This window comes from Stegostoma tigrinum, chromosome 19, assembly GCF_030684315.1.
Source record: "Stegostoma tigrinum isolate sSteTig4 chromosome 19, sSteTig4.hap1, whole genome shotgun sequence".
Taxonomy (NCBI): Eukaryota; Metazoa; Chordata; class Chondrichthyes; order Orectolobiformes; family Stegostomatidae; genus Stegostoma; species Stegostoma tigrinum.
This window is the reverse complement of record NC_081372.1, coordinates 13,611,736-13,636,211: the sequence shown is the minus strand read 5'-3', so window position 1 is coordinate 13,636,211 and position 24,476 is coordinate 13,611,736. Positions and strand designations below refer to the sequence as shown.

The following is a 24,476-nucleotide window of genomic DNA, read 5'->3' as shown; positions in this document are numbered from 1 at the left end:
AGATCCAGATTTATTTAACTGTACTGTGCCCGATGGCATTCAGTTAAGTGAATGCCCACAAACCAGAATGGCAGACCGCAGGCTCTATCCTATCATACTTCTGCTGTATGGATCTTTGCTCTTAACCCTGTCAAAGCTAAGCTCTGTCTTGCAGTGAAGAGAAAATTGCTACATTTTTGTTAAGAAAAAATATGGGGCAGGGGTAAAGTGGGGTGAGTAAATGGAGTTGAGATGTAGAAATATCAAGGCACGATGGGACATGTCTTAGGGGTTGAATGGCCTACCCCTGTTTCCCTATCAGTCCTGTAGTCAATAATTTACATTGGCTCACTGACCAGCAACATCTTGAATTCATAATTCTTATTCTTGTTTGCAAATCAATTCATGGCCATGTCTCTTCCTATCTCTGTAATCTCCTCCACCACGCAGCCCTCTGAGGTATCTACACCACTGGATTCTGGTCCTTCAAACATCTTCAATTTTAACTGCACTATCTTCAGTTTCCATGCTCCAAGTTCTGCCATTAATCCTGTACAACTCTTGATCTGATTTTTGGCCTTGAATACACTCCTTAAAACTGACCTCTTTGATTTAGCTTTGAGACCTAAAATCTCCCACGTGGCTCAGAGTCATACTTTGGTTAACAATGTTCCAGGAGGTGACCTAGGATATTTCATTGCATTAAAGATGCTACAGAAATAAGGTGTGGTTACTTCACAAAGTAAAAGGATGACTCAGCCCCATCCATCAGCTGGAACAAGAACAACATCAGAAGAGGCTTATCACCTTGTTGGTGGTCTCCCTATGTGATGAAAAGATCAGATTGGCATAGATCTTTCAATGAGTGGTAATTGTCATCACGTTACCACTCCACTTGAGCACCTCCCTGAGCCAACACTGCTTGTCATGTCTTTTGAAACTTTCCAGAAATAGTTAGGGCAGCAACCCTTGAAGATTTCTGAAGAAGAGTTGGAGGCAAGACAGTACACATTCCCTTTTTATGGGCCCAGCTGCGACATGGTATGTTGACAGGTCCAGTCTTTGAATACTGGTGACTAGAAGAGTGAATGTGTGCGTGCTTGGTGGATGGTGGGTAGATGGTGAAATGGGTATGGTGGATAGTTTGAACCGATCGGTAGAGTGGAAGTAGAGTAAGAAGGCAGGTTAATGGGTGCATGGGCCATGGGATAGTCAGGTCATGGAAGGAGGTGGGTGTTAGTCACATCTACTTCAGCAGCTGGTCACATCTTATTGGAGGGAAAATCAAGTCTGGATCTGCGATTGCTGGGTCTGTTTAGGGAGTAGCCACATTTGGATAGCATATAAAAACAGTAGTTGCTGGAAAAACTCAGCAGGACTGGCAGCATCTGTGAAGAAAAAAAAAACAGAGTTAACGTTTCGGATCCTGTGACCATTCCTCAGAGCCCAGCGTATAGCATATAGTTGGGTGGTCGTGGGATTATGTGATCAAAAAAGATAGTGAGGTCAAGTCGGCTCAGGGATCTACTAGTGGGGGAGGGGGTGGCTGGGAGTTCAGTGTCTAGTTAGGGTGGGTAGTTTCAGTGACCGAGGCGGGGGGTGGGGGGGGGGGTGGTGGTGGAGTCAGTACTGAAATAACCAAGGATTTGGTATGGGTTTTAATTTGTCTAATGTTTTCAGGGTAACTATGGCGGCAAGTATCGTGGATCTGTCCGATGACTGTCTCTAATTCAGGGAGGGTCCTGGGGAACAAGGTGATTTCCCATCAGAAGTTCAATCTTCTTGGGCAGCTCACATTTAGGCCAGTGGGTCAGGGCTTCTGCTGGATCCCTATGGACATCTGGTTCTGACTATCCACAGACTAGAGGATCTGGCCCATTGCTTTTGGTATTAAACTCATATAGAGTTATGCTTCCTCTTGGATAGCCAGGGCTGAATCCTCCTCTGGCTTTGGGAAAATTAAGCCTGCACGCTTTTGCAGCTCACAAGCTGCATACCCACCCAACTCGAATGTAGCACCATCGTTGTACATTCAGACCAGGGTCAGCTTTGTGAGCCTGGAGTGTGGTGTGGAGGGAGGCCAGTTAGAATGCCCCCCTTTATTTTGTCAACATATATTCCAGCTCCAGACAATAATTAAAGGCCCTTCAAACCTCACCCTAATCCTATGCCAGTTTATACCCCTTAGATGGCACATGCTGCTACCCATCTTCCATAGACACTCACCCAGCATGAGCTATGCACCCTTGCCTGATTCCATGCAGCATAAATGAAAAATATTTTACTACCCTTGAAGACATAATCTCACCACCTAATTAAAATTCTTCATATCATTGAGATGGGAGTGGGGGGCATTGGAGGTAGGAGACATAACTTGTTAACACTTATAATCTCATTAGCTCGATCAACAAATTAGAAACTACATCAAAAGGACACCTGATATTACAACTTCTGAAACTGCCATGTTTTGTTAGAGGAATGAAACACCTACTGTGTTGAAATCTGTCAGCACTTGGAATTTAGCAAAAACACTGATAACGGCCACAGTGCCCTAGCGATAGACTAATAGACTACAGTATTCCCTGAAAAGGTGAAATCAGAAGTTGTTCATTACAATTACAAGCAGTGGCATGGTGGCTCAGTGGTTAGCATTACTGTTTCACAGTGCCAGAGACCCAGGGTCGATTCCACCCTCAAGCAATTGTCTGCGTAGAGTTTGCACATTCTCCCTGTGTCTACATGATCTTCTCACAGTGCAAAGATGTGCAGGCCAGATGGACTGGCCATGCTAAATTGCCCACAGTATCCAGGGATGGGCAGGCTTATGTAGGTTAGCCATGGGGAATGCAGGGTTACAGGGAGAGGGCAGTGGTATGGGTCTGGATGGGTGCTGTCCAGAGGGTTGGTGCAGCCTAAATAGGCCAAATGGCCTGCTTCCATGCTGTAGGGGCTCTACAATTCTATAAGTTTCAAAACAGAGCATTTGTCGATCAATAAAAGGTAGAAAAAAACCTTTTGGCCCATAGAGTCTATGCTGGTCAGAAACAACTACTATTTATTCTAAAGAGATCAAGCGTTACAGTGACGAAGCAGGAGGATGGGGTTGAGAAACACATCAGCCATGACTGAATGGTGGAGCAGGCTCGATGGACCAAATGGACTAATTCTCTCCTATATCTTACAGTCTTATCCCATTTTCCAGCACATAGCCCATAGTCTTGGAATTTTACAAGGGTCAAAACCAAAATTTAAGACAGCAGCTTTTTAATATTTAAAAAAAAAGCAGGTTTTGATATTTTATATCAGTCAGAGCCATTTAAATCAAAGAAGAAAAGACTGTGGATTGCCAGGACATTTTATAACATTTTTGTGCCCTCTCTATTGGACATCACTGTAATGCATATGAATAAATACACAAGGCTTGTCAATATAAAAGGTCAAACTATCTTGATCCTATTGCTGAATCACGACATGAAAAGCACATCTACGTTACAATGCAGCACCTCAAGTGACTTATCTTTCAAATTATTCTCAACTCTTCAGTCGGCTTTTCAATTTCTTCAATGGACTGTCTGTGTTGACTTTGCACATTCTCCCCATGTCTGTGTGGATTTTCTCTAGGTGTTCCAGTTTCTTCCCACTGTCCAAAGATATGCAGGTTGGGTGGACTGGCCATGGAAAATGCAGGGTTACAGGGATAGGGCAGGGTTTGGAGCTGTGTGGGATGCTCTTTGGGTTGGGGGGGGGGGGTGGTGAAGAGATGGGGGTCAGTGTGCACTCATTGGGCTGAATGGCCTGCTTCCACACTGTTGGGATTCTATGATTCTATTATTCTATGACTCTCAGATATGGTGTGCTTTAATGGACTTCCAAAATCCTACATCACCAGTCAAAAGTAGAGTGCTGCAGGAAATTCAATTTTCACCTCCCTCTACTTAAAATGAGGAATCTGACCCCACTAGGGTAGGTAAATGTCTTATACAGTAGGCACTCCTGAACTGTGAAATGGCCAAATGAAAATCTTGGCGGCTATTAATGCAGGTAATGCAATATGATTAAAGTTGCTTGACATATATTAAAATAATCATTTAATTTTGGAGTTTATATTTTAAACCAACTATTTATACACTTGATCAATTTGTGTGGAAGTGTTTAATAATTAACTAAGTCAGTCTTTTATGAACTATGATGTTAAACCAGCCAGTGTCATACAGCAGATGACAGAAGGTCTTCTGGAGTAGCAATGGAAGTTTGTTTACGTTGTGGGGTTTGACAACAGAAGAGGAAGAAAGAAGGCTGTTAGCAGAATCTAGGTTGAGCAGGTTTTTCAAAATTTAGTAAGAAGCTTTTGACTTCAGTATGAAAGATACCTAACTGAAGTTATATCCAAGAATAGTTTATCCTAAAACAAATGCAGCTTGTTCACAGCAGTTGAAGAAATAAGTTACCTCAGTATTAAAGGTTCCAATTTGCAAGAGCTTTCAGACCAAGAATGTTTGGCAAAAAAAAAATCTGAATTAGTTATTCAAAGCTGAGAACATAAGAACATAAGAACTAGGAGCAGGAAAAGACACTTCAACTCCTCAAGCCTGTTCTGTCATTAACTATGATCATGGCTGATCTAATATTGTCTACACCCCTCACCGGTTTCCTGCCCCACTCCTCACAACCCTTTAACCCATTATTAATTTAAAATTTGTCTATCTCCTCCATGAATTTATTCATTGATGTGACGTCCATCACATTAGGGTGCAGTGAATTCCATTGATTTACAACCCTTTGAGAGAAGCAATTCCTCCTCATTCCTGCTTTAAATCTGCCACTGCTCAGACTAAAGCTACGACATCTCACTCTAGATTGCCCTACAAGCGGAAACATCTACTCTACGTCTAATTTGTCAAGCTCCTTTAGCATCCTATATACCTCAATTTCCTCTCACTCTTCTAAACTCTACTGAATATGGACCTAAACAGATTGATCTCACCTTAGAAGAGAAGCCTTCCATCTCTGGAATTAATCTAAGGAAGTCTAAGATCTCAGTTTTGAGTCAAAAATGATTTTGCAACTCAGGTCAAAACAGTAAAGTACTAAAGTCAGTTTACAGATTTGACAGGGAAGGAAAATTGCTCTGGATTAATTGTAAAAGTGATGATTTTAGGGAGTAGATGGAATTTTGGTTTGCTTGTTGTTTGAAATCTTTTAAACTCTTTTTTAAGTAGATGGTTTGGTTTGTTTTATGCTATTTTTCTTCATTTTGTGTATTAAACATCTGTTTTATTGTTACAACTGAATCTGCAGCCTTGTATGTTTACATTTTAATGAAAGACCACCAAGTTAAATAAAGACCAAAATTTGATCTCTGAAGCCAGGTTTCATTCTGGGATTTGACTGGTCCAGTAGTAACATCAGCTGGGACGATAACAGGAAGAAAACTGGATTTCATCCATAAAAGAATTGAACATGGCTATTTGTGCATTGAAACATATATCCACACCCAGGCAAAAATTCAGACTAACTTAGTTATCTTTGTCCTCAGAAAAATACTGCTGTCTGTTTATGGCTTGTGCCAACAGAGTGAATGAGGTTGCATCTGTTGAGAGGATAAGTCTATGAACTCTGAGTTACAGACGCATATCTGCTAGTTTTAACAGTGATTCATCTCACAAGATGTACATCAAAAACTGGTTTAGCTAGCTGATAAAAGATCAAGCTCCAAGTGAAATGCTTTCATCTTTCCTGCTATTCTGGGATCGTTCATATAGTTCATGGCTCTCCTTTGACTCAATTTCCCTTTCAAGAGATACCACGATTCAGCATTGCAGCTGCAGGATATTGAAGTTCCGGAGCCCTGTTTCTGACCATGTCAGTGGTGCAAATCCAGGTGGATCGCTAATTTGCAGGAACTTACTGATTCTTCCTGATCAAAGTAGTAAAGTAATTGTATAGAGTATTGTTTTTGGCTGTGTCTCACCACCAAAGATATGAATAAATTAATGGGTTGGGAGGAGAGTTGGCATAGATGGAGTCCGTATTCTCTGGCATTTAGAAGAGGTGATCTCGTAGAAACTTCTTAAATTCTTAAAGACGTGGAAAGGATGTTTTCTGTGGCTTTGAGGGCAAGAACCAGGGGACACAGTCTCAGAACAAAAGGTAGGTCATTTAGAGCTGAGATGAGAAGGAATTTCTTCACTTGACCAATAATGAATATTTGGGAATTCTCTACTCCAAAGGACTTTGGAAATTCAAGCATGAAGCGAGTTTGAGAGAAACTGATAGATTTCTATTTACTAATGACATCAATGGATATGGGATAATGTAGAAATGTGACACTGACATAGTTAATCGGCCAGGGTCGAAAATGGCAGAACAGGCTTGAAGGGCTGAACAACCTCCTCCTGCTCCTACACTCCTATAAGTAAACAGTGAAATATCCAAGCTAACTTTCCTATCAGGAGCACAACACAAATAAAGGCCATTCAGCCCAATTTATGTGGTGGCCTAGTCATACATATTACCATTAGACTACTAATCCAGAGACCCAGGTAATGACTTGGGGAACCCAGGTTTGAATCCTGCCATGGCAGATGGTGGAATCCAAATTCAATAAAAAATCTGAAATAAAGGCTCTAATGATGACCATGTAACCATTCCTGAATGTCAAAAAAGCCTATTTGGTTCACTAGGGTCCTTTATGGAAGGAAACTGCTGTACTTACCACGTGACTCCAGACCCACAGTAGTGTGTTTGACTTTTAACCACTCCCTGGCCTTTCAAGGATGGGCAATAAATGCTGATCCAACCAGTGAAACCCACACTCCATGAATGAATTTTAAAAAAGGGTCCATTCTGATGTTTATGCTGCAGAAAGTCTCCTCTTTTCCACTTCATCAAACACCTGCTAATTAGTTGTATTGCATCAGTGATTGAGAACAGCCGAGCAATAGATGACCATAGGAACAGAAAGATGATGCTGGGTCGAATGACAGAAAATTTTGAACAAAGGACAGCATAACTCCCTTTGCATCAATTGCTTTGCCCGAACTAAAATAGCATCAATATTAGCGAGTTTTGAGATTTGTAGCTCAGGTTGAGTTTCTGGATGTGAGTTTGCTCGCTGAGCTGGAAGGTTAGTTTTCAGACGTTTCGTCACCATTCTAGGTAACATCATCACTGAGCCTCCTACGAAGCGCTGGTGTTATGCCCTGCTTTCTATTTATCTGATTAGGTTTCCTTGGGTAAGTAAATGCTGCTCATGGAGCTCAGAAAACAAAATTTGAAGTGAGTATTGACAAGGATGTTTTGGGTGTGAGGTGGTGTTGTAGTGGTAACGTCACTGGAATGGTAATAACCAGAGGGTCAGCGTAACGCTTTGGGGCAGCTGGTTAAACGGAATTCAGTTATTGGATCTGAAATTAGATTCAGTTATTTAATCTGAAATTAAAAGCTCATTTCAGTCATGGTGACCCTGAGCCCATCATGGATTGCTGTAAAATCCCATCTGGTTTATTAATGTCCTTTAGTGAATCTGCCGTCATCATCTGACTCAGCTTACCCTGTGACTCCATACCCACATCTTTAACTGCCCTTTCAAATGGTAGAACTAGCCATTTAGTTCCAGCCATGGTAATTGGGGATAGGTAACAAATGCTAGCCTGGTCAGCAACACCCACCTCCTGTGAAAGAATCATGAAAAAATATTACGAGTTATTACAAGTTAAGTCTTAAATGTTTAAAGAAGTTGCGAGAAAGGTGGAGAGACTTAGGGAGAGAATTCCCGGGCTTTAGGATTAGGAAGCTGAAGGCACAACCATGAATGACAAACCATTTAAAACATTGGTTCACTCAGAGCTTAGAATCGGATGAGATTACTGTTGGCATTACGAACTGAATTTTGATGACAGATATCATGTACACTGTACAGGAAGATTGTAAATTGAAGTTTCCCATCTTGTTTGCAAGGCATTTACAGAGCTGTTAATTCCTATGGAACCAGATGAGGAGAGGGTGAGACGTACCTCGGCATTTTGTTCCCTCCTGGAGAGGGAGGAGGGGGAATGTTCTATTTTCCCTAATTCCACACACTGAAGGTACAGCTGACATCAAGTATTCACCATGAGTAGGAGCAGAGTCACAGGCACATCCCTGAGATTTAGAGCTACACGGGGCAATACATAGCATTCACAATCACAGTATCAGTTTCTCCTTAATTATACTGTCAACGTTTGTTACTTTTGTCTTTTAGAATTAACCCACCTTCCTGCACTCAATTGTTAAAAAGAACTCTAGCCCATCAGCAAACCAGCAATCACAGCTTAGGCCCTGCAGTCTTAAGCTCAATGGGATTCCCACCTCAGAACCCAGATAGTTTCAGGTTAAGTCCCACTCCAGAAAGTCCAGATTGATGCTACAGTGTAGCATGGAGGGAATACTGCATTGTCAGAGGTGCTGTGTCTCAGTTGAGATGTTAAGTCAAAGTCAGGTCGCTATAAAAGTTCCCTATTTTGAAGATGAGCAGGGAAATGTCTTGGCAGACATTTCTACTACAAACTACACCTAAAAACAAAATTAAACCAAAGAACTGCAGACGCCGGAAATCAGAAACAAAAAACAGAACTTGTTGGAAAAACTCAGCAGCATCTGCAGAGAGAAAGCAGTGTGCTGAGTTTTTCCAGCAATCTCTGTTTTTGTAATACCTTAAACCGAGTCATCGGTCATTTATTTCTTTGCAATTGGTGAAAATTTGCTGTGGAGCTGCCAGGTTTTCAACATTACAACAGTAACCAAACTTCGGAACGAGAGGATCTGGGGGAGATTGGTACAGCTATAACTTTTAAATGGCATCTGGATGAGTATATGAATACAAAGAGTTGAGAGGGACATGGGCCAAATGTTGGCAAATGGGGCTGGATTCCTGGGTGGCACGGTGGCTCAGTGGTTAGCATTGCAGCCTCACAATACCAGGCCCCCGGGTTCGATTCCACCCTCGGGCGACTGCCTGTGCGGAGTTTGCACATTCTCCCTGTGTCTGTGTGGGTTTCCTCCGGGTGCTCCGGTTTCCTCCCACAGTCCAAAGATGCGCAGGCTAGGTGGATTGGCCATGCTAAATTGCCCGTAGTGTTCAGGGATGTGTAGATTGGGTGGGTTATAGGGGATTGAATCTGGGTGTGTGGACTTGTTGGGCTGAAGGGCCAGTTTCCACAGTGTAGGGATTCTATGATCTGGTCAGCATGTTCCCATGATGTACAGCTCTAATACTGTACAATTCTACAGAAAGGTCACGGAATTCAAAACAGTAACTCTGTTTCTCTCTGCACACGTGCTGTCAGACCTGGCGAGTTTCTCCGGCATTCTCAGTGTACTTCCTTAGCTTGAAAACACATTGTGCGACAAATAAAGGTATTTAATATTTGCTATTATAAATAATATTCATCTTACAACTGTTGTTATCAAGCTATAAAACCAACAGCAAAAGTAACTGCTACATTTGTTCTGTTTTTATATAAAGCAGATGCCCTGATATATAAGCTGGTGTAGGCCATGTGTAACTGGACCATACAAGGCACAAAGGTTCCATATTCTGTGCCAAGACCGTGTTGGTTAGTTGATCTCAGTCAAGTTGTTAGTATGGGAATTACAGCTGACTGCTCCTGAACAAATACCCAGAGTCACTCTTGCTGGAAAGGCAGCTGTACGGACGCTAGAGATCATAGAAGTGGTAACTTTCTGCCGAACTACTGATGTGTCTGGCCAAGAACAGCTAACTGAGAACAGATTTGGGAGTGAGGGCATACTTGCCTTTTATGATGATTAAAAGGATCTTGTGTGAGAGAGTCTGTTACCAATAAATAAAAATGTTTATATACTTTTCCCTTTTGGAGACTACATTCAACAGGGGATTACTAAAGTTCTCAGTTTCCGCAACTAGACGGCATGAGATTTTTCCATTAGTACAAGTCAATGAGAAGGCTGCTCCATACCTGATGTAATGCAGTGAGTCCATCTTCATTACACAGATCTGGGTTCACATTCTTTTTCAGCAAGAGGCTCACTGCAATAAAAACACTACAATTACTCACAGAACATAGCTCTGCTTTTAGGCTAACTTACTCTCATTTTATAAAGGATGAAAAGGAGACCATTCAGCACATTGTGACTGTGTCAGATCCTAGGTGGATCTTATCCAACCACTTACACTGGTCTGCGTCTTTCCTTTAGCCCCGAGAAGCTCTACTCTATTTATCCCATTCCCTTTTGAGTGTTCCACTGAATTTCCACCAGTCATCCTCTCTGGCAGCTTATTCCTGACCCCTATGTAAAACAAAGTGTTTCCTCTTTATGCCACTGGTTCTTTAGTTAATCATCTTAAATCAGCGCTCCTTTTTACTACTGAAAGCAGTTTCTCCACAAAACCGTTCAGAATGTTCAACACTGAACATCCCCCAAGCCTTCTCTGTTCTAAGGAGAACAACCAGAGCTTCTCCACACTGTCTCCAAAGCTGAAGTCTCTAAAGCCCTGATCCTATTCAAACAGAACTCTCCTACACCCTTTCCAATGCCTTGGCTTTAATCCTAAAGTCTGGTGCTCAGAATTAATGACTATGTCCCTGTTGAGGCCTGACCAAACATCAGCTGGAACATTTAGAAAGAAGCTTTGTGAGCTTAGATAATTCTAGCTTCAAAAAGAGGACAAGTGGGAAGCAGCTTTACTGAGTTGTAGGAAAAATAAACCAAAGGTTCAACAGGCAAACAGGAAGAGACAGGGTGAAAAAAGATGAATGATTTTCACTGGTTGGGGATCCTAGAACTAAGGGGGCATAGGTTTATAACGATAGGTTTTAGGTTTATAACTGGGGAAGGGTAATTACAATTCTGTTAGGCAAGAACGGGGTAACATAAAATGGGAACAGATGCTGTTAGGGAAGAGCACTTTTGTAATGTAGAGATTATTTAAGGAATGCATACTGGGTGTGCTCAATATGTCTGTCCCTAACAGGCAGGGAAGATGCAGTCGAGTAAGGGAGCCTCGGTTTTCAAGAGAGGTCGAACAACCAGTTAAGAGGAAGAGGGATGCTCATGAAAGGTTAGGTGATTCATTTTGGAAGGACAAACTTGAATGTAGTGTTAACGGTAAGATTCTTGGCAGCGTAAAGGAGCAGAGGGTTCTTGGGGTTCATGTCCACAGTTCCCTGAAAGCTGCCACCCAGGTGGATAGAGTTGTTAAGAAGGCGTATGGTGCATTAGCTTTCATTAATAGAGGGATTGAGTTCAAGACCCATGAAGTTATTCTCCAGCTATACAAAAGCCTGGTGGGGCCACATCTAGAGTATCGTGTCCAGTTCTGGCCTCCTCATTACAGGAAAGATGTGGAAGCGTTGGAAAAGGTGTAGAGGAGATTTACCAGGATGTTGTCTGGAATGGAGGGAAGGTTTACAAGGAAAGGTTGAGAGCACTAGGGCTTTTCTCTTTAGAACGACGAAGGACGAGAGGTGATTTGATAGAGGTGTACAAAATGATCAGAGGTATAGATAGAGTGGACAGCCAGAGACTTTTTCCGAGAGTGGAGGTAACTATTACGAGGAGGTAGTGAGTGGTGGTAGATATTGGGGAGACGTTAGAGATACGTTCTTTACTCAGAGTGGTCGGGGCGTGGAATGCATTGTCGGAGAGGGTAGTGGAGTTAACCTCACTAGGGGCATTTAAGCGGCTATTAGATGGGCATATAGATGATAGCATAAGGTAGGAGTAGAGATTAGATAGACCTTACGATTAGGGTAAACGTTCGGCACAACACCGTGGACCAAAGGGCCTGTACTGTGTTGTACTGTTCTATGTTCTATGTTCATAGTCTAAAAATTAAGACCATTCGGAGAGATGTTAGGAAGCATTTCCCTGCACAAAGGGTGGTAGATGTTTGGAACTCGTTTCCACAGTAGATGCTGAATGTAGTGGTTAACCTTAAATCTGAGCTATGTGATTTTTATTAATCGAAAGTATTAAGGGATATGGGCCAATGGTAGATGGCATTAGGCCACAGATTAGTCGGATTGAACAGTAGAACAGGCTTGGAGGGCTGAATGGCCTTCCACATCCAGTGTGCAGATCTTCATGACTCCAAACAAGTTACCAATCATTTCTACCAGACCATTCCCATGCAGCAACTATACTGGCCAGGCCACTGTAACAGAATGTCAACATTTACCTTCTGAAGTGTGCTCTCTACTCTGAACTCATTGTTGGTCAAAGATCAGAGAGTGCCCTGAGAAAATGTTTCAAAAAGTTACACTGAAAGCCAACTTTAAGTTCAGTTTTGACACCAATAGCTGGGCAGAGTGTGCATGGGAGCCCCCAGGATGGTGAGCCCTACTTCACCAAGATATAGCTGACTTTAAAACTGGCAGATAATGAGGGGTGAAGACAAGCGAGCAAAGAGAAAGCTCAAGAAGGGACACAACTCCTTATCAATGACTGATTAACCAACAGACTTGCCATTGACTGCTGACATGAAGTGTGGATTTTTTAAAAAAAAAATGCTGTTGCCCCCTTAGCCTTCTATTTTCTTTTTCTCACCATTTTACCTTCCACTTACTTCATTCTATGTTATGCTGCCTATCTTGCCTTCTTCTCCTTACTCTGGGATTGGCGACAACCCAAAAGCTTCAGGGGCCTAATGCAGTCCTCAGGAATCGATAAGTATCTTAGGCATCAATAAGCATTATTTCCACTCACTCAGTGTTAGTGAGCCATCCAGTAAACCATGCTACACAGCATTTACCAGCATTGAAACAGACCATTCAGCTCAAGTGAACTGTTTACCCAATGCAAGCCTCCTCCAGTTTCAACCAAAATGGTCAATACGTTTTTCTATTTCTTTCTCTTTCATGTGATTATCTAGTTTCCCCTTAAATACTACTTTTTAAAACTATTCCAAGTGGATGCAAGTTCCCTACTCTGACTATTCACTCAGGAAAACAATTTCTCCTGAGTGTTTTGTTGGTTTCAATGAGGGACCAACTTTTTTCACGATCAGTAATGTTGGACTATCTGCTTTCGGAAAAGTCACTTAAGTTATGTGGCTTATGTTTGATTCTTTGGAGAATGTTGAGTCAACAGGCAGCAATGACTGTTACAAAAATCAGACTCACCTTTTTTGAAAATTTCAGTCAGAGAGGATGGTTCACATTATTTACAGGTAGAAAGTTACCTCTTAGTTATTTTTATTAACCAATGTGTAATAATGTCAGATCTACATTCTTGTAAACAAACAACAAGTTTTATTGAACAGAACTATATAGAGGATAGTAAGACGGAATACCTTACTTGGAGCTCCACAGACCCAGGATCCTGTCGCACATGATTTGATATCACTATGATGGAACTGCTTTCACACACACTCAAACATTGCACCAAAAGTAAAGATATGATTCCCTTTACTCCACACAATCAGCATAGGAAAATAAAATGCGATAAATCATTGTTATTAATTAATGTATTTTGCAAAGGCATAACATGAATAATCGGAAGCTAAGCGGAGTGAATATTTAGCTCACACTCTGTGAAAACAGAACAAACTTGTGTTTGATTTCAGTGCAAGACCATAGAGTAAGGGTTCCACAATATTGTTTCCAGGTCATGCTATTATTTAGCTAAATATTGCACAGAATAAGATGCTCTCTGCATTGTAAATCATGTTTAGGAGGCAGACTGGTGGTACTAGCCACAAGTGACTACTCACATTGAAAACACTCGGGTGACAGCCGCTGAGACAGTATGGATCTCAGTTTCACTGATGACTTAAAAAGCAATGTTATAGTCATTCAGAAGTTTAATGACTAGGAGGCCCCATGTTTGATCCAGTTCATGATGGCTTCGCTTATAACAAATGCAGCAGCAACAATGCATCAAGGTGGTCTCAGCTTCCAGGTGCGCAGACAGGCAAAGTTAGCTAAGGCTCCAGCTCCCAATCACCTCCAATTCCGGTCTCCTGCAAAATTGATTTTTATGACTACACCATTGGTGGCTGTTACAAGATGTATATTCATCACGCTGTCACCGTCCTCTTTCAGGGCAGGGATCTACAGGGACTGCTGGTGTGGCTGGTAGAGGAAGACCACTTGGTAGTCTAATACTCTTGTCTTAAACATGGTGTACTTTATTGCATGATAGCAACTAAGTGCAAGCTACAATACTATATAGACATTGTTACCAAACCAATGACGGAGACCTCAGTATTTAGTTTTAATCCTTCAAGATCCAAAAGCTGCTCAGTCATCCAAGGCCTTATCATCATACCATTGGTGCGTAAAGCACTCCTCAGTATTAACCCTTTCAGACCCTTATGCAACAATGGCTATGCCTTCTGCTGCCTGAGTCCAAAACCTGGAAATTTCTTCAAGACTTCTTTGCCTTCTCGTTTTTACCCCGGCCCCCTTCACGTAAAATCTACCACTTTGACTAACGCTTTCATCACCTGTCGCACATTTAATCTGTCAATTTCCAGGAAAGAGCCTCATTACGTTAAAATGCACTGTATTAATTCAAGTTGTGTTTGTTGCTTTCCAGTGAATCTTGCTCGAAAAGTGTTGGTGCACCAATGTTAGCTTGTACCTTCTAAGTCTCTCAGTGTAGCTGTTGATGTTTGCAAATGACCTCTTGAGCACGGGTTGTCCATGTATGTGAAATTCTAGCTTGAATCAGCAGCTCCAGAGAGAAACAAAATAAACAGGAAGAAGGCAGAGGAGTGAGGGAGAATGCATGAAGCATTCTGCAGGCAGAAATTTTGATTTAAAATATGAAGGATGACAAAGTAGAAATCTCTGTGGAGTCGTGCCAATTTGAGTTACTCAAGCATCAGGAACTAACTTAAAACACATTAAGCAAAACACGAGAAAAATGCTGTCTTATGCATCTCGTCAGTACAGTGACCCAGCCAATGGCAGCTTGTAGCTATTTCTAACAATGACACACTTAATTTTTCTTCATATTTATAATCATGTCAGTAACTGTTACATGCATCTAGTGTGGTAACTAAGCAACCAATTCAACATGTGCAACCATATGATGTGAGAATGAATCAGTTAAAACCACCATGGAACAGTTAAACTAAAAGCAGAAACTAGACACACAAACAAGATGCAAACTAACCCTAATTTTGATCAACTTAAGCCAACACTTGCAGCCATTCATTTAACCAGAGTTGTCTTGATGTGAGAAATATTACTCACGGAGGTTTTCAGTTGCAAGTTAGCTAAGTGCTTTACACCAGCAATAAATGCAGTAAAATGGGTAACTCTTACAGGTACACAGTGGAGAACAGATTGCTTGAGAAAGGACCTGAGGCACTAAGATTTGTATCAACTACCCTAGATTAAGTTTTTATATTGTTGGATTTTTTTTAAAGGGAAATTGCCTAAATGGCTCCAGTTTGCACTGTGCGGTTCAATTCTGTCTTTGAAAGTGGCCAAGCAATCTACTCCATTAAAACAGGCAACGACCTGTGTCTGGCAATTCTGCCATATCAGACTAAGGGACATGAAACTGCGTAGCATCCTGCAGGCTGTATGTCTGACAAGGAATACATGTTGTGAGCCGGTAAATGAGGAGCCTCAAAGTGGAGCATGCTGTGGTAGAGGACAGTTCACTTCCACCACACTTATGTAAGGTTCAATTTGAAATGATTTAACCTCCAGCTCTATGCCTGAAATGGAATGTATATTGTAAATATCAAAAGCATTCTAACTGTAAAGGCACCATGCTGCACAAAGACAAGTTCAATTTCAATGCACCTTCAGTCAAAAAGTTTTATTATGTACTTGTATGAATTTAATGAAAAGTTTAACTTTGTGAACCAAAAAAACACTTCTTAAAAAAAAAAATCACCTTTTAAAAAAAAATCACTAAAGGGAAAAACAAGCCAACAACTCCACACTCTCAAGGTCCCTAGAAAAGAAAATTTTGCAAATTTTATCACATCCCAAGAACAAACAATAAATTCATACCATGACATACAGATCAGTGATCAGTTTGTATCACCTGAGGCAAGTAGCTGGATGGTAAACACTCAGTAGCAACATTAGGAAGGAGAAACTTTAGATTTTGAGCAGTAGTGACTTTCCTTTAAAGTTGTCTTACAGACATAAATGTCAGATTATGTATGTTTAAAAATGTTTAAAACTCCCTGACAGCAAACGCAATTCTAGGCTCAGCATTAAATAGATATTGTTCCTCAACATGTTTGAAGATGTAATGACTTGAATCCCCAGGCCTTCTGGCCCAGAGCCAGGGACAAACCATTACACCACAAGAGCCCTATCCTTCAATATTGAGGAGGTTTGTCTCACCTAGAGAGCAACTGAAATGACATCATTATGTGCTCTTCCGGGCCAGAGCGCCAAAATCAAAGTATTGATTGCCACTGGAAAGTGGTCTTTGGGGTTGAAGTGAGGATTTTCCTGGTTGTGATTTGTTCCGCAACTGAATTCTGTTCTGATGTTAATGTAGGACTTGCATGACAAACGGACAGTCGCTTGTGTGCAGTAGGGTAGACAGCTTTTAGGACAAGAGTGCAGAAGGTTTTATAGATGGTTTACAGCATCTGCAGTTCTTTCGGTTTGTATTTTGTTTTTATAGATGATTACAGTCTAGTGGCTGTGACCACTAATTGCCACTTAGCCTAACCAACATTGTTAAAAAGTACTGACCTAAATGTTTTCATAATGAGATATCCTTTGTGCGTCTATCAGATGGAATGACATGTTAATTACTTGGAGAGTGAAAATAATTTCAACTTTAAACAATAAATTGCTGACTGTGACTACAGACCCTGGCTGATCATTAACCAAATAATCACCCAATTTAAAATGTGTAATCACAACTTGGGTAACTGGAGCAGTCAGGGTTATCTGACAATACCACAGGCATACATAATAGTGTGGCATGGGTTTAGATTAAATGCTGCATCTTTACTCTCACTCTCCTTTCTGCAGCGTTTCCAACTGCTAAGCAACACGGGTATCAAATTTATTCCTCATTGAAGTGAAAGGATCAAAGGGCCCCAGTTGTGGCTCTCCACACTCTCTTGGAAACATGTAAAAGGAATACACTGCTGTCAGTTGGCTATATGTAATCGGCCAATAACAAAAGCTGGCACTGGCTCACGTATCGTATATGTTTAATATGGGAGATGTACAGCAAACACATGCTCACCTCCAATAGAATAATAGGTAAGAGGTAATACGTGGTCTCTTACTTAAATGTAGGAAGGACATAGCTGGTGGTGAGAGGGGCCATCCTGGTCATATCCTCCCTGTGCACCTAGAATCTCACCGCAATCACTTTCAAGGTAGTTCCAGTGGGGAAGATGCTCCTGGAATGCGCCTTTGCAAAAAGACAAATCTGGAAAGAGATGAGATAATGGGAACTGCAGATGCTGGAGAATTCCAAGATAGTAAAATGTGAGGCTGGATGAACACAGCAGGCCAAGCAGCATCTCAGGAGCACAAAAGCTGACGTTTCGGGCCTAGACCCTTCATCAGAGCTGATGAAGGGTCTGGAAAGAGATGCTCTGGGGCTTTTTTGGGGGTAGTTCTTTTACCTGAGCAGCCTTGCAACTCTGCAGGCGGTTCCCTGGAAGGTACACTGAGATAAACATCAATTGCTGCCGCAGATCCACCAACTCACTGAACGATGCTCTCTAGTCTGCCTGAAACCTACTAGATAACCAGTGCAAAGTATTGTCGTCAACTGAGTATTGCAGGTCAGCACTTTGCAAGGTCCAGCACTAGGTGCTGAGGGGTGCACTAAAGTTTGAGTTGCCTACTGCAGAAGCTCAATGGAGAATAGCCACAGCGCCACATATTATAGACCACAATACTATAATATGCCAAGACTAGATGCCACTTAAAGTCCCTTTAGCTCCATTAACATGAAGTGAACACTATCAATATAATTTGTTACTGTAAATGTGTTGAGACACCTGAGTGCACTACATATTTTGCTGAAAGAAACTGATCTGTTTCACACCTTGTGTAACATTAAAATTGAAATGTTAGGTGATGTAACCTCTCCAATTTTATTAATAAAGTGCATTTGCTGGAAGGAAATAGGCCTATAAATCAGAAATGACCCAATATCCAGTCTACAGAGCGTTGATGACCTCCGTAGTTCGATCAGTTATAGGTTTCCTGGGCTGGGGTAGTGTGGTGATTACAACATTTGAGTTACAAGTGGGGAAAACTGAATTCAATAGATTTGTGGGGTTTGCAGTGGAGGGAAAAAAAATCTCCATCAAAACAGCCAGTGAAAGCCAAACTTGGCCTATCTTTAACTCTGGTATATATCAAGTGTTTGACTCTTCATACAGTCCGAAGTGATTTAGCATGCCGTTTGATGCGTTACATGATTTTAAAATAGCGACTGTAAACTCTGCAAAGGCTGAGGAAGGTAGGCCACACAATCTCGTCAGCATATTTTATTACAGCAATAAACACAGTCTATCAGTCTCATCATGCTCCTGATTATAATTTTTTTTCAATACAGCAAAAACTGGACGAAAATTAAATAAATCAACCAGGAATTGTACTCCTGTTCACTATCCGGTGATGTAATCCTGCACGTCATCGTGGGTGATATCAGAATATACTAATAACTTAATGATTTTTAATGAGTCCAATGAAACAGGAGGAGGCTATTATCCCCTCAAGCTATGATTCAGTAAGATTATGTCTGCTTTACAGCCTAATTGCACAAATCTACTTTCCCCAACATCACTTAAAAACTCTGGATAACAAAAATCAGTCTCAGATTTGAAATTAACAAGTGACCCAGTGTTAATTTCTATTTGCGGAGAACGATGTTCCAAATTATAACCACTCATTGTGAGTAGAGATGTTTCCTGATTTCACTTTTGCAAGTTCTGTCTCCAATATGTTTCCCACACCTCCTAAACCAAATTGCCTAACTAATTGGAATAGTTCTTCTCCATATACCCAATCTTACTACCTTTGATGAAATCTCCTGTTCACCTTCTAAATTCCAGGGCATATACTCCAGTATGTGCAATCTCTCCTTGTAATTTAACCTTTGGAGGTACCGTTGTGATAAACCTAAGCTGCATGCTCTCCAAGGTCATGACTTGATGGAGGTGAATTACTTGCTGTACACCAGGTATTGACCAGATACACTCAATGAATCACCTGGGTAAAGACCCAGGAGACTGCTGGAGCTTGTGGATATTGCCCCTGTAGATAATTCAGGCAGTGCTTCCAGGAGAGTGAGAAAACATCAACCACCTTACTCCATTCTGAAATAGCAACATCACACGGGCACTTGGGTGCAAAGTCTGCAACTGTAACAGTGTATTGGACAACAGCCAGTGGTTGCTGATTGAGATGTTTCCCCTTTCACTTTACCTTACCTACTCTTGATTTTATTTCTTTGCTCATTTGTATACAGGATGTGGGCACCACTAGCAAGGCCAGTATTTACTGCTCAGGGGCAGTCCAAGTAAAAATGGCAGATTGCCTTCCCCAAGGAAGATTAGGCAATCCTCTCTGAGGAAGGGTCTAGGCCCGAAACGTCAGCTTTTGTGCTCCTGAGATGCTGCTCGGCCTGTCGTGTTCATCCAGCTTCACACTTTGTTACCTTGGATTCTCCAGCATCTGCAGTTCCCATTATCTCTGATTAGGCAATCATGTCTGTTTTTGTAACAGTTACTCAAATCACCAGCCATGGTAGGATTTGAACATATGTCCCCAGAACATTAGCCTGAAGTTCTGAATTAACAGTCTCATAACATTACAATTATGCCAACCTCTCCCTTCTTACACGTACAAAGCAGTGAGGTATTACTTGCAGACACGTCCATGGGATACCATCATGGCGTGCAATGGGCCCTAAGGCATGAGTGAGAATTCCAAACAAACTAACAGAAAGGAATGAATCAGTGTAACAACCAAGGGAACCAGCCAGCCTTGGCAATCCACAAGGGTCGATTCCAACACTGCTTATTCACACAGAGTTTTATTCATGAATCAGATCCAGCCAGTTCCTACTATCCTTTACCTAACCCTTGCAGTGCTGAAACATTATCACTTAAAGTGAGTGTTAGACTGATGTGCCAAATATCACAGCTGGCTGGAGAAATCTCTTTCATAAGATAGGATTATTTCAAAACAGTCCAGTCACAATTTTGAAATAGTTTTTAATAAAAAAAAATCAAATATCGCATTGAAACCACTTCAGTGACAATAGAAGTGAATATTTATTTCTCACGAGATTGGTCAGTACGTGTTGACTGTCCTGATGATTCAATTGTAAATGCAGAACTAAGTTGCACTGGTGTTGCTGAGTCACAAAGCAACCGCGGCTGATCTATAACTCACCCCAGTGCCCCGGGTCCAACAAGGGCAAGTTAAAACTGACCTGTATCCCATTCCTGAGCTATACGCAGCAGATTGATGACATTGGTTTGAACACACCATACCAGATGGTGTAATGTGAATTCAATGAAATAAAACACTGGATTTAAAAGTTATCCTAATGGCAACCAAGTAACCACTGTTGATTTGTCATAAAGCTGATTCGCTAATGTCCTTCTGGGAAGGAAACCTGTCATCTGGCCTGGCTTACATGTGATTTCAGACACACAGCAATATGATTGACTCTTAATTGGTCACAGTGCATTTCAGGATGGATAATAAATACTGTCCGAGCCAGCAATGCCAAAATCCCCTGAAAGAAGAATAATAAAACGATTCCATTCAACTAGGGTGCTTCCCCAGGCATCTAGACTAGAAGCAGGTAGGTTAGTTCAGTTGTTTGGATGGATGGTTTTTGATGCAGACCGATGCGGGTTCAATTCCTGCATCAGCCGAGGTTACCATGCAGGACTCTCTGCTCAACCTCTCCCTTTGCCTGAGGTGTGCTGACTCTCATGTTAAACCACCACAGGTTTTCTGTCTGTAATGACACAGCAGCAGTTATAGACTGGTAAGATTATGGTGACTTTACATTTCATCTACTCTGGGCCATGATGAATGGGTGAGGTTCCAGAGGGCAAAAGGTGCCAATGGAACCAAGCTGCAGTACCATTCTCTGATGAAGGGTCTAGGCCCGAAACGTCAGCTTTTGTGCTCCTGAGATGCTGCTTGGCCTGCTGTGTTCATCCAGCCTCACATTTTGTTGTCCTGCAGTACCATTCTGCTCCTTTAGGAGGCAGGGAAGAGAAAATCACCTTGCTCATTTTCATTGAGCTGAGAAGCTGCTTTTTCTTCACTTTTGGCACCTTAAAAGCAACTGACATTCTATAACATGATCCACTTTTTGGCCTTGCAGCCACCTCCAGGTGAACAAATCAGTTTGGACAGTAACAAGTCAACAGCTTTGCAGGGTGTCTACTCGCTGGACCTCACAAAAGGCAGCAGATCAAAGGGCCAGCTCAGAAGTACAAGCTGAGGAGGTGTTGAGACAGCTGCCCACGCACTTCAACAACACGGCATATTACGTGGCGGCATTCGAAGGGCCCAGTAACTAATTCCAAAATGAATACAAACAGAAGACTTCATTTCCTACCCACACCCACTGTGTTTACTTCTGCTAACTACAGCAAATTCACCATCTGATGGGGAGTCAGTTTCAACCAGGCCAATTATGTTGTGTACAAAAATTGGGTGGAGGGCATATATTTACACAAATAAAATTAGTGAGAAACAAGCAGCATGTGCTTGTTCTTAATCCTAACTTTTTTTGTAGGTACACGCTGTACAATTTACACTCATCTCCTGTACATGACGTGCGGAGCCTGTAAGGAATCACACCAGTTCCCTACCTCGCTTCCCTGGCCTTGTTCTTGTGAAGGTACCACTCTGGAGCTGACAATATTATAGTTCATTTGTGACCAGAGATGAGTTCTCCATTATTAATTTGGACAGCAATATCTGAATTTCGTTTCCCCTTAAGCTTCCTTCAGTGAAGTAGGCTGTGTGTTAGACTACTGTTAAGTCCAGGCCCTGGGTGATACTCCCCGATTTGTCATGGTTCCAGGTAGGATACCCCAAATCATGAAACTCCCAGCTGATGAGGAGTAAACTATCTCCCCTTCTTTATTCACCCAACTCCTCAGTTGTCACAAATTTCATTTAGAAAAGGATCCTTTTCCTTTCCCCCTTTATCTTTGGCCCCAATGCAAGTGACCAGGCTCAAGAGTTAACAAAAAGTGCAATGACTTCAGACAGATTAGTCTTTGAATTGTTAGCAGATGGTTAAACATAGTGGCTGATGCAGTGCACATTCATGGTTAAACAGCCGGGTTCATGATCCATAGTTTTGCGGATCGTTTGAGATGTTGTCAATTCTGATTCCTTTTGACCGTGACTACATTCCAGCAATTTGGGCAAAAAAAAAAATCCTGTTTTTGTTTTGTCACACTTTGGTCAGGCTGCTACCTAATTGATGTCAAGCACCCAGAGTAAGAGATGATCTTTAACTATAACACAGGGGTGATCTGGGGACAGTTCTTCCATTATGACCCTCACAGAACGCTAACTCTTGAACCCAAGCTGATGGACATGAGAATATTAAGTCTCAGTAACTCACTCCAGTCAAGTTGAAACTGGATTACTGACTGCTGTCCTTATGTTTTCTTCAAAAGTACATGTGTCTGGAGTTTGGGTCCCAATCCATAGGGGTGGCTAGCTGTTGAGTATGCTCTCATCTGGCCTTCATTAATTTTGTAGTCATCAGAGACCATTGCCTGGTTTCTTTAGACTTATCTCTTTCCCACTCTGAAAGGCTGTTGTTTGAAGTTTAAGGCATTTTATTCCATGACCCTTTTCTAGACAACTGCTTAATCTACCTCCATATTTCTGGCTGTATTCCCCCGCCTACAATTCAAAACTGTGTGTTTATTTATAAGTTAGTGGTGACCTCCACAAACAAAGGGTAATGTCCTCTTTCTTCTTTCCATCTAACGTTCCTTCTAAACTTTAGTTGCTGTACATGGGCCTTTTATTAATTGCACGGTCTCTAAGGTTTTGGAGTAGATTTGTAGCTTGGGTTGTGGGGGTTGTGGTTGGTTGGATCGCCGAGCTGGTTCACATCAACCCTAAGACTCACCCCAATCAAAGACCCACTACCCGCTATGGGCAGGACCAATGTCATTGAGAAGATTCCCTGCAGAGACTGTGACAAACAGGAAAGAAATTAATGACAAGAGTACACAAACACAAATTGGCTACAAAAAGACACAACCAATGCTCAGTCATCTCTATCCACATGGACAAGGAGAGGCACCAATTCAACTGGGATAACGCCAACATCCTGGGACAAGCAAATCAGAGACAGGCACGGGAATTCCTAGATGCCTGGTACTCCATGAAGAAAGCCATCAACAAACACATAGAACTCAACCCCATATACACTCCACGGCAAAGGAAAACCGGAAGTGAGGTAATTCAGCTCAACAACTCCAGAGGTTAAGCGCCAGGCAGGAAAACACAACAGCGCTTCATCAGAGGCTGCAATGATGATGTTATCCAGCAGGGTAATGAAACACTTGCGGAACAACAATGAACCAGCTCGGCGAGCCAACCAACCACAATTGCGTGGTCCCTCTAAATTCTTTTACACACACATTATCTCTTGTTGAACTAGGCTTGCGCAGTACCCATCACACCACCTTTGTGTGCAATGGTGGGACCATTGCTGACAATACTATACCAGTCCACTGCCAACTTTACAAGTCTAACTCATTCAAGCATGTTTCAGTCTTTAGGAACTCCTTAATCTATAAAATCTAGATGTTGTCTGATTCTTGCTGCTGTTTCAGTATCTGAGCAGTTGCAAATGGTGCTGAACATGGTGCAGTTATCAGCGAACATCTCCACTTCTGACCTTATCGTGGAAGGAAGGACGTCGATGAAGCAGCCCAACCTGGTTGGGCCTTGGACACTTCCCTAAGGAACACATACAGAGATGTTCTGGAGCTGGGATGACTGGCTGTCAACAACCATACATCATCTTCCTTTGCTTTAGGCATGGCTCCACCCAACAAAGAGAAACCCCTAATTCCCACTGATTCTAGTTTTGATGGGGTTCTTGATGCTGCTCTTGATCAAATGTGGCCTTAATGTCTGATGGAGTCACTCTCACCTCCCTACTAGAATTCAGCTCTTCTGTCCACGTTTGAACTAAGGCTGAAATGAGGTCAGGAGCTGAATGGCCCAGGCAGAATGCAAACTGGGCGTCAACAATCAGGTTATCGAATATAGAACATAGAACAGTACAGGCACTTCGATCCATGATGTCGTTCTGACTTATTATTCTACTCTAAGATCAAACTACCCTGTATAACATCCGTCATTGGGAAAAAGTTTGAGCTGACAGCACTGTCAATGATACCTTCCATCACTTTACCAATGAATGTATTAATTAATTTAATTTGAAATTCCAGTAGCTGCCACAGCAGGATTTGAACTGATATAGTCAAAGCATTAGACTGAGCC

The 24,476-nt window shown here is 41.8% G+C and overlaps 1 protein-coding gene across 1 annotated transcript in view; it reads right to left on the bottom strand.

Annotated features, from left to right (window-relative positions):
- LOC125461511 (protein phosphatase 1 regulatory inhibitor subunit 16B-like) overlaps positions 1–24,476 on the bottom strand; it is a 167,334-nt gene that overhangs the window by 53,231 nt on the left and 89,627 nt on the right. The window contains exon 3 of the mRNA XM_048550372.2: positions 9,957–10,027. Coding sequence (XP_048406329.1) covers positions 9,957–10,027 — 71 coding nt within the window. The remainder of the gene's footprint in view (positions 1–9,956; positions 10,028–24,476) is intronic.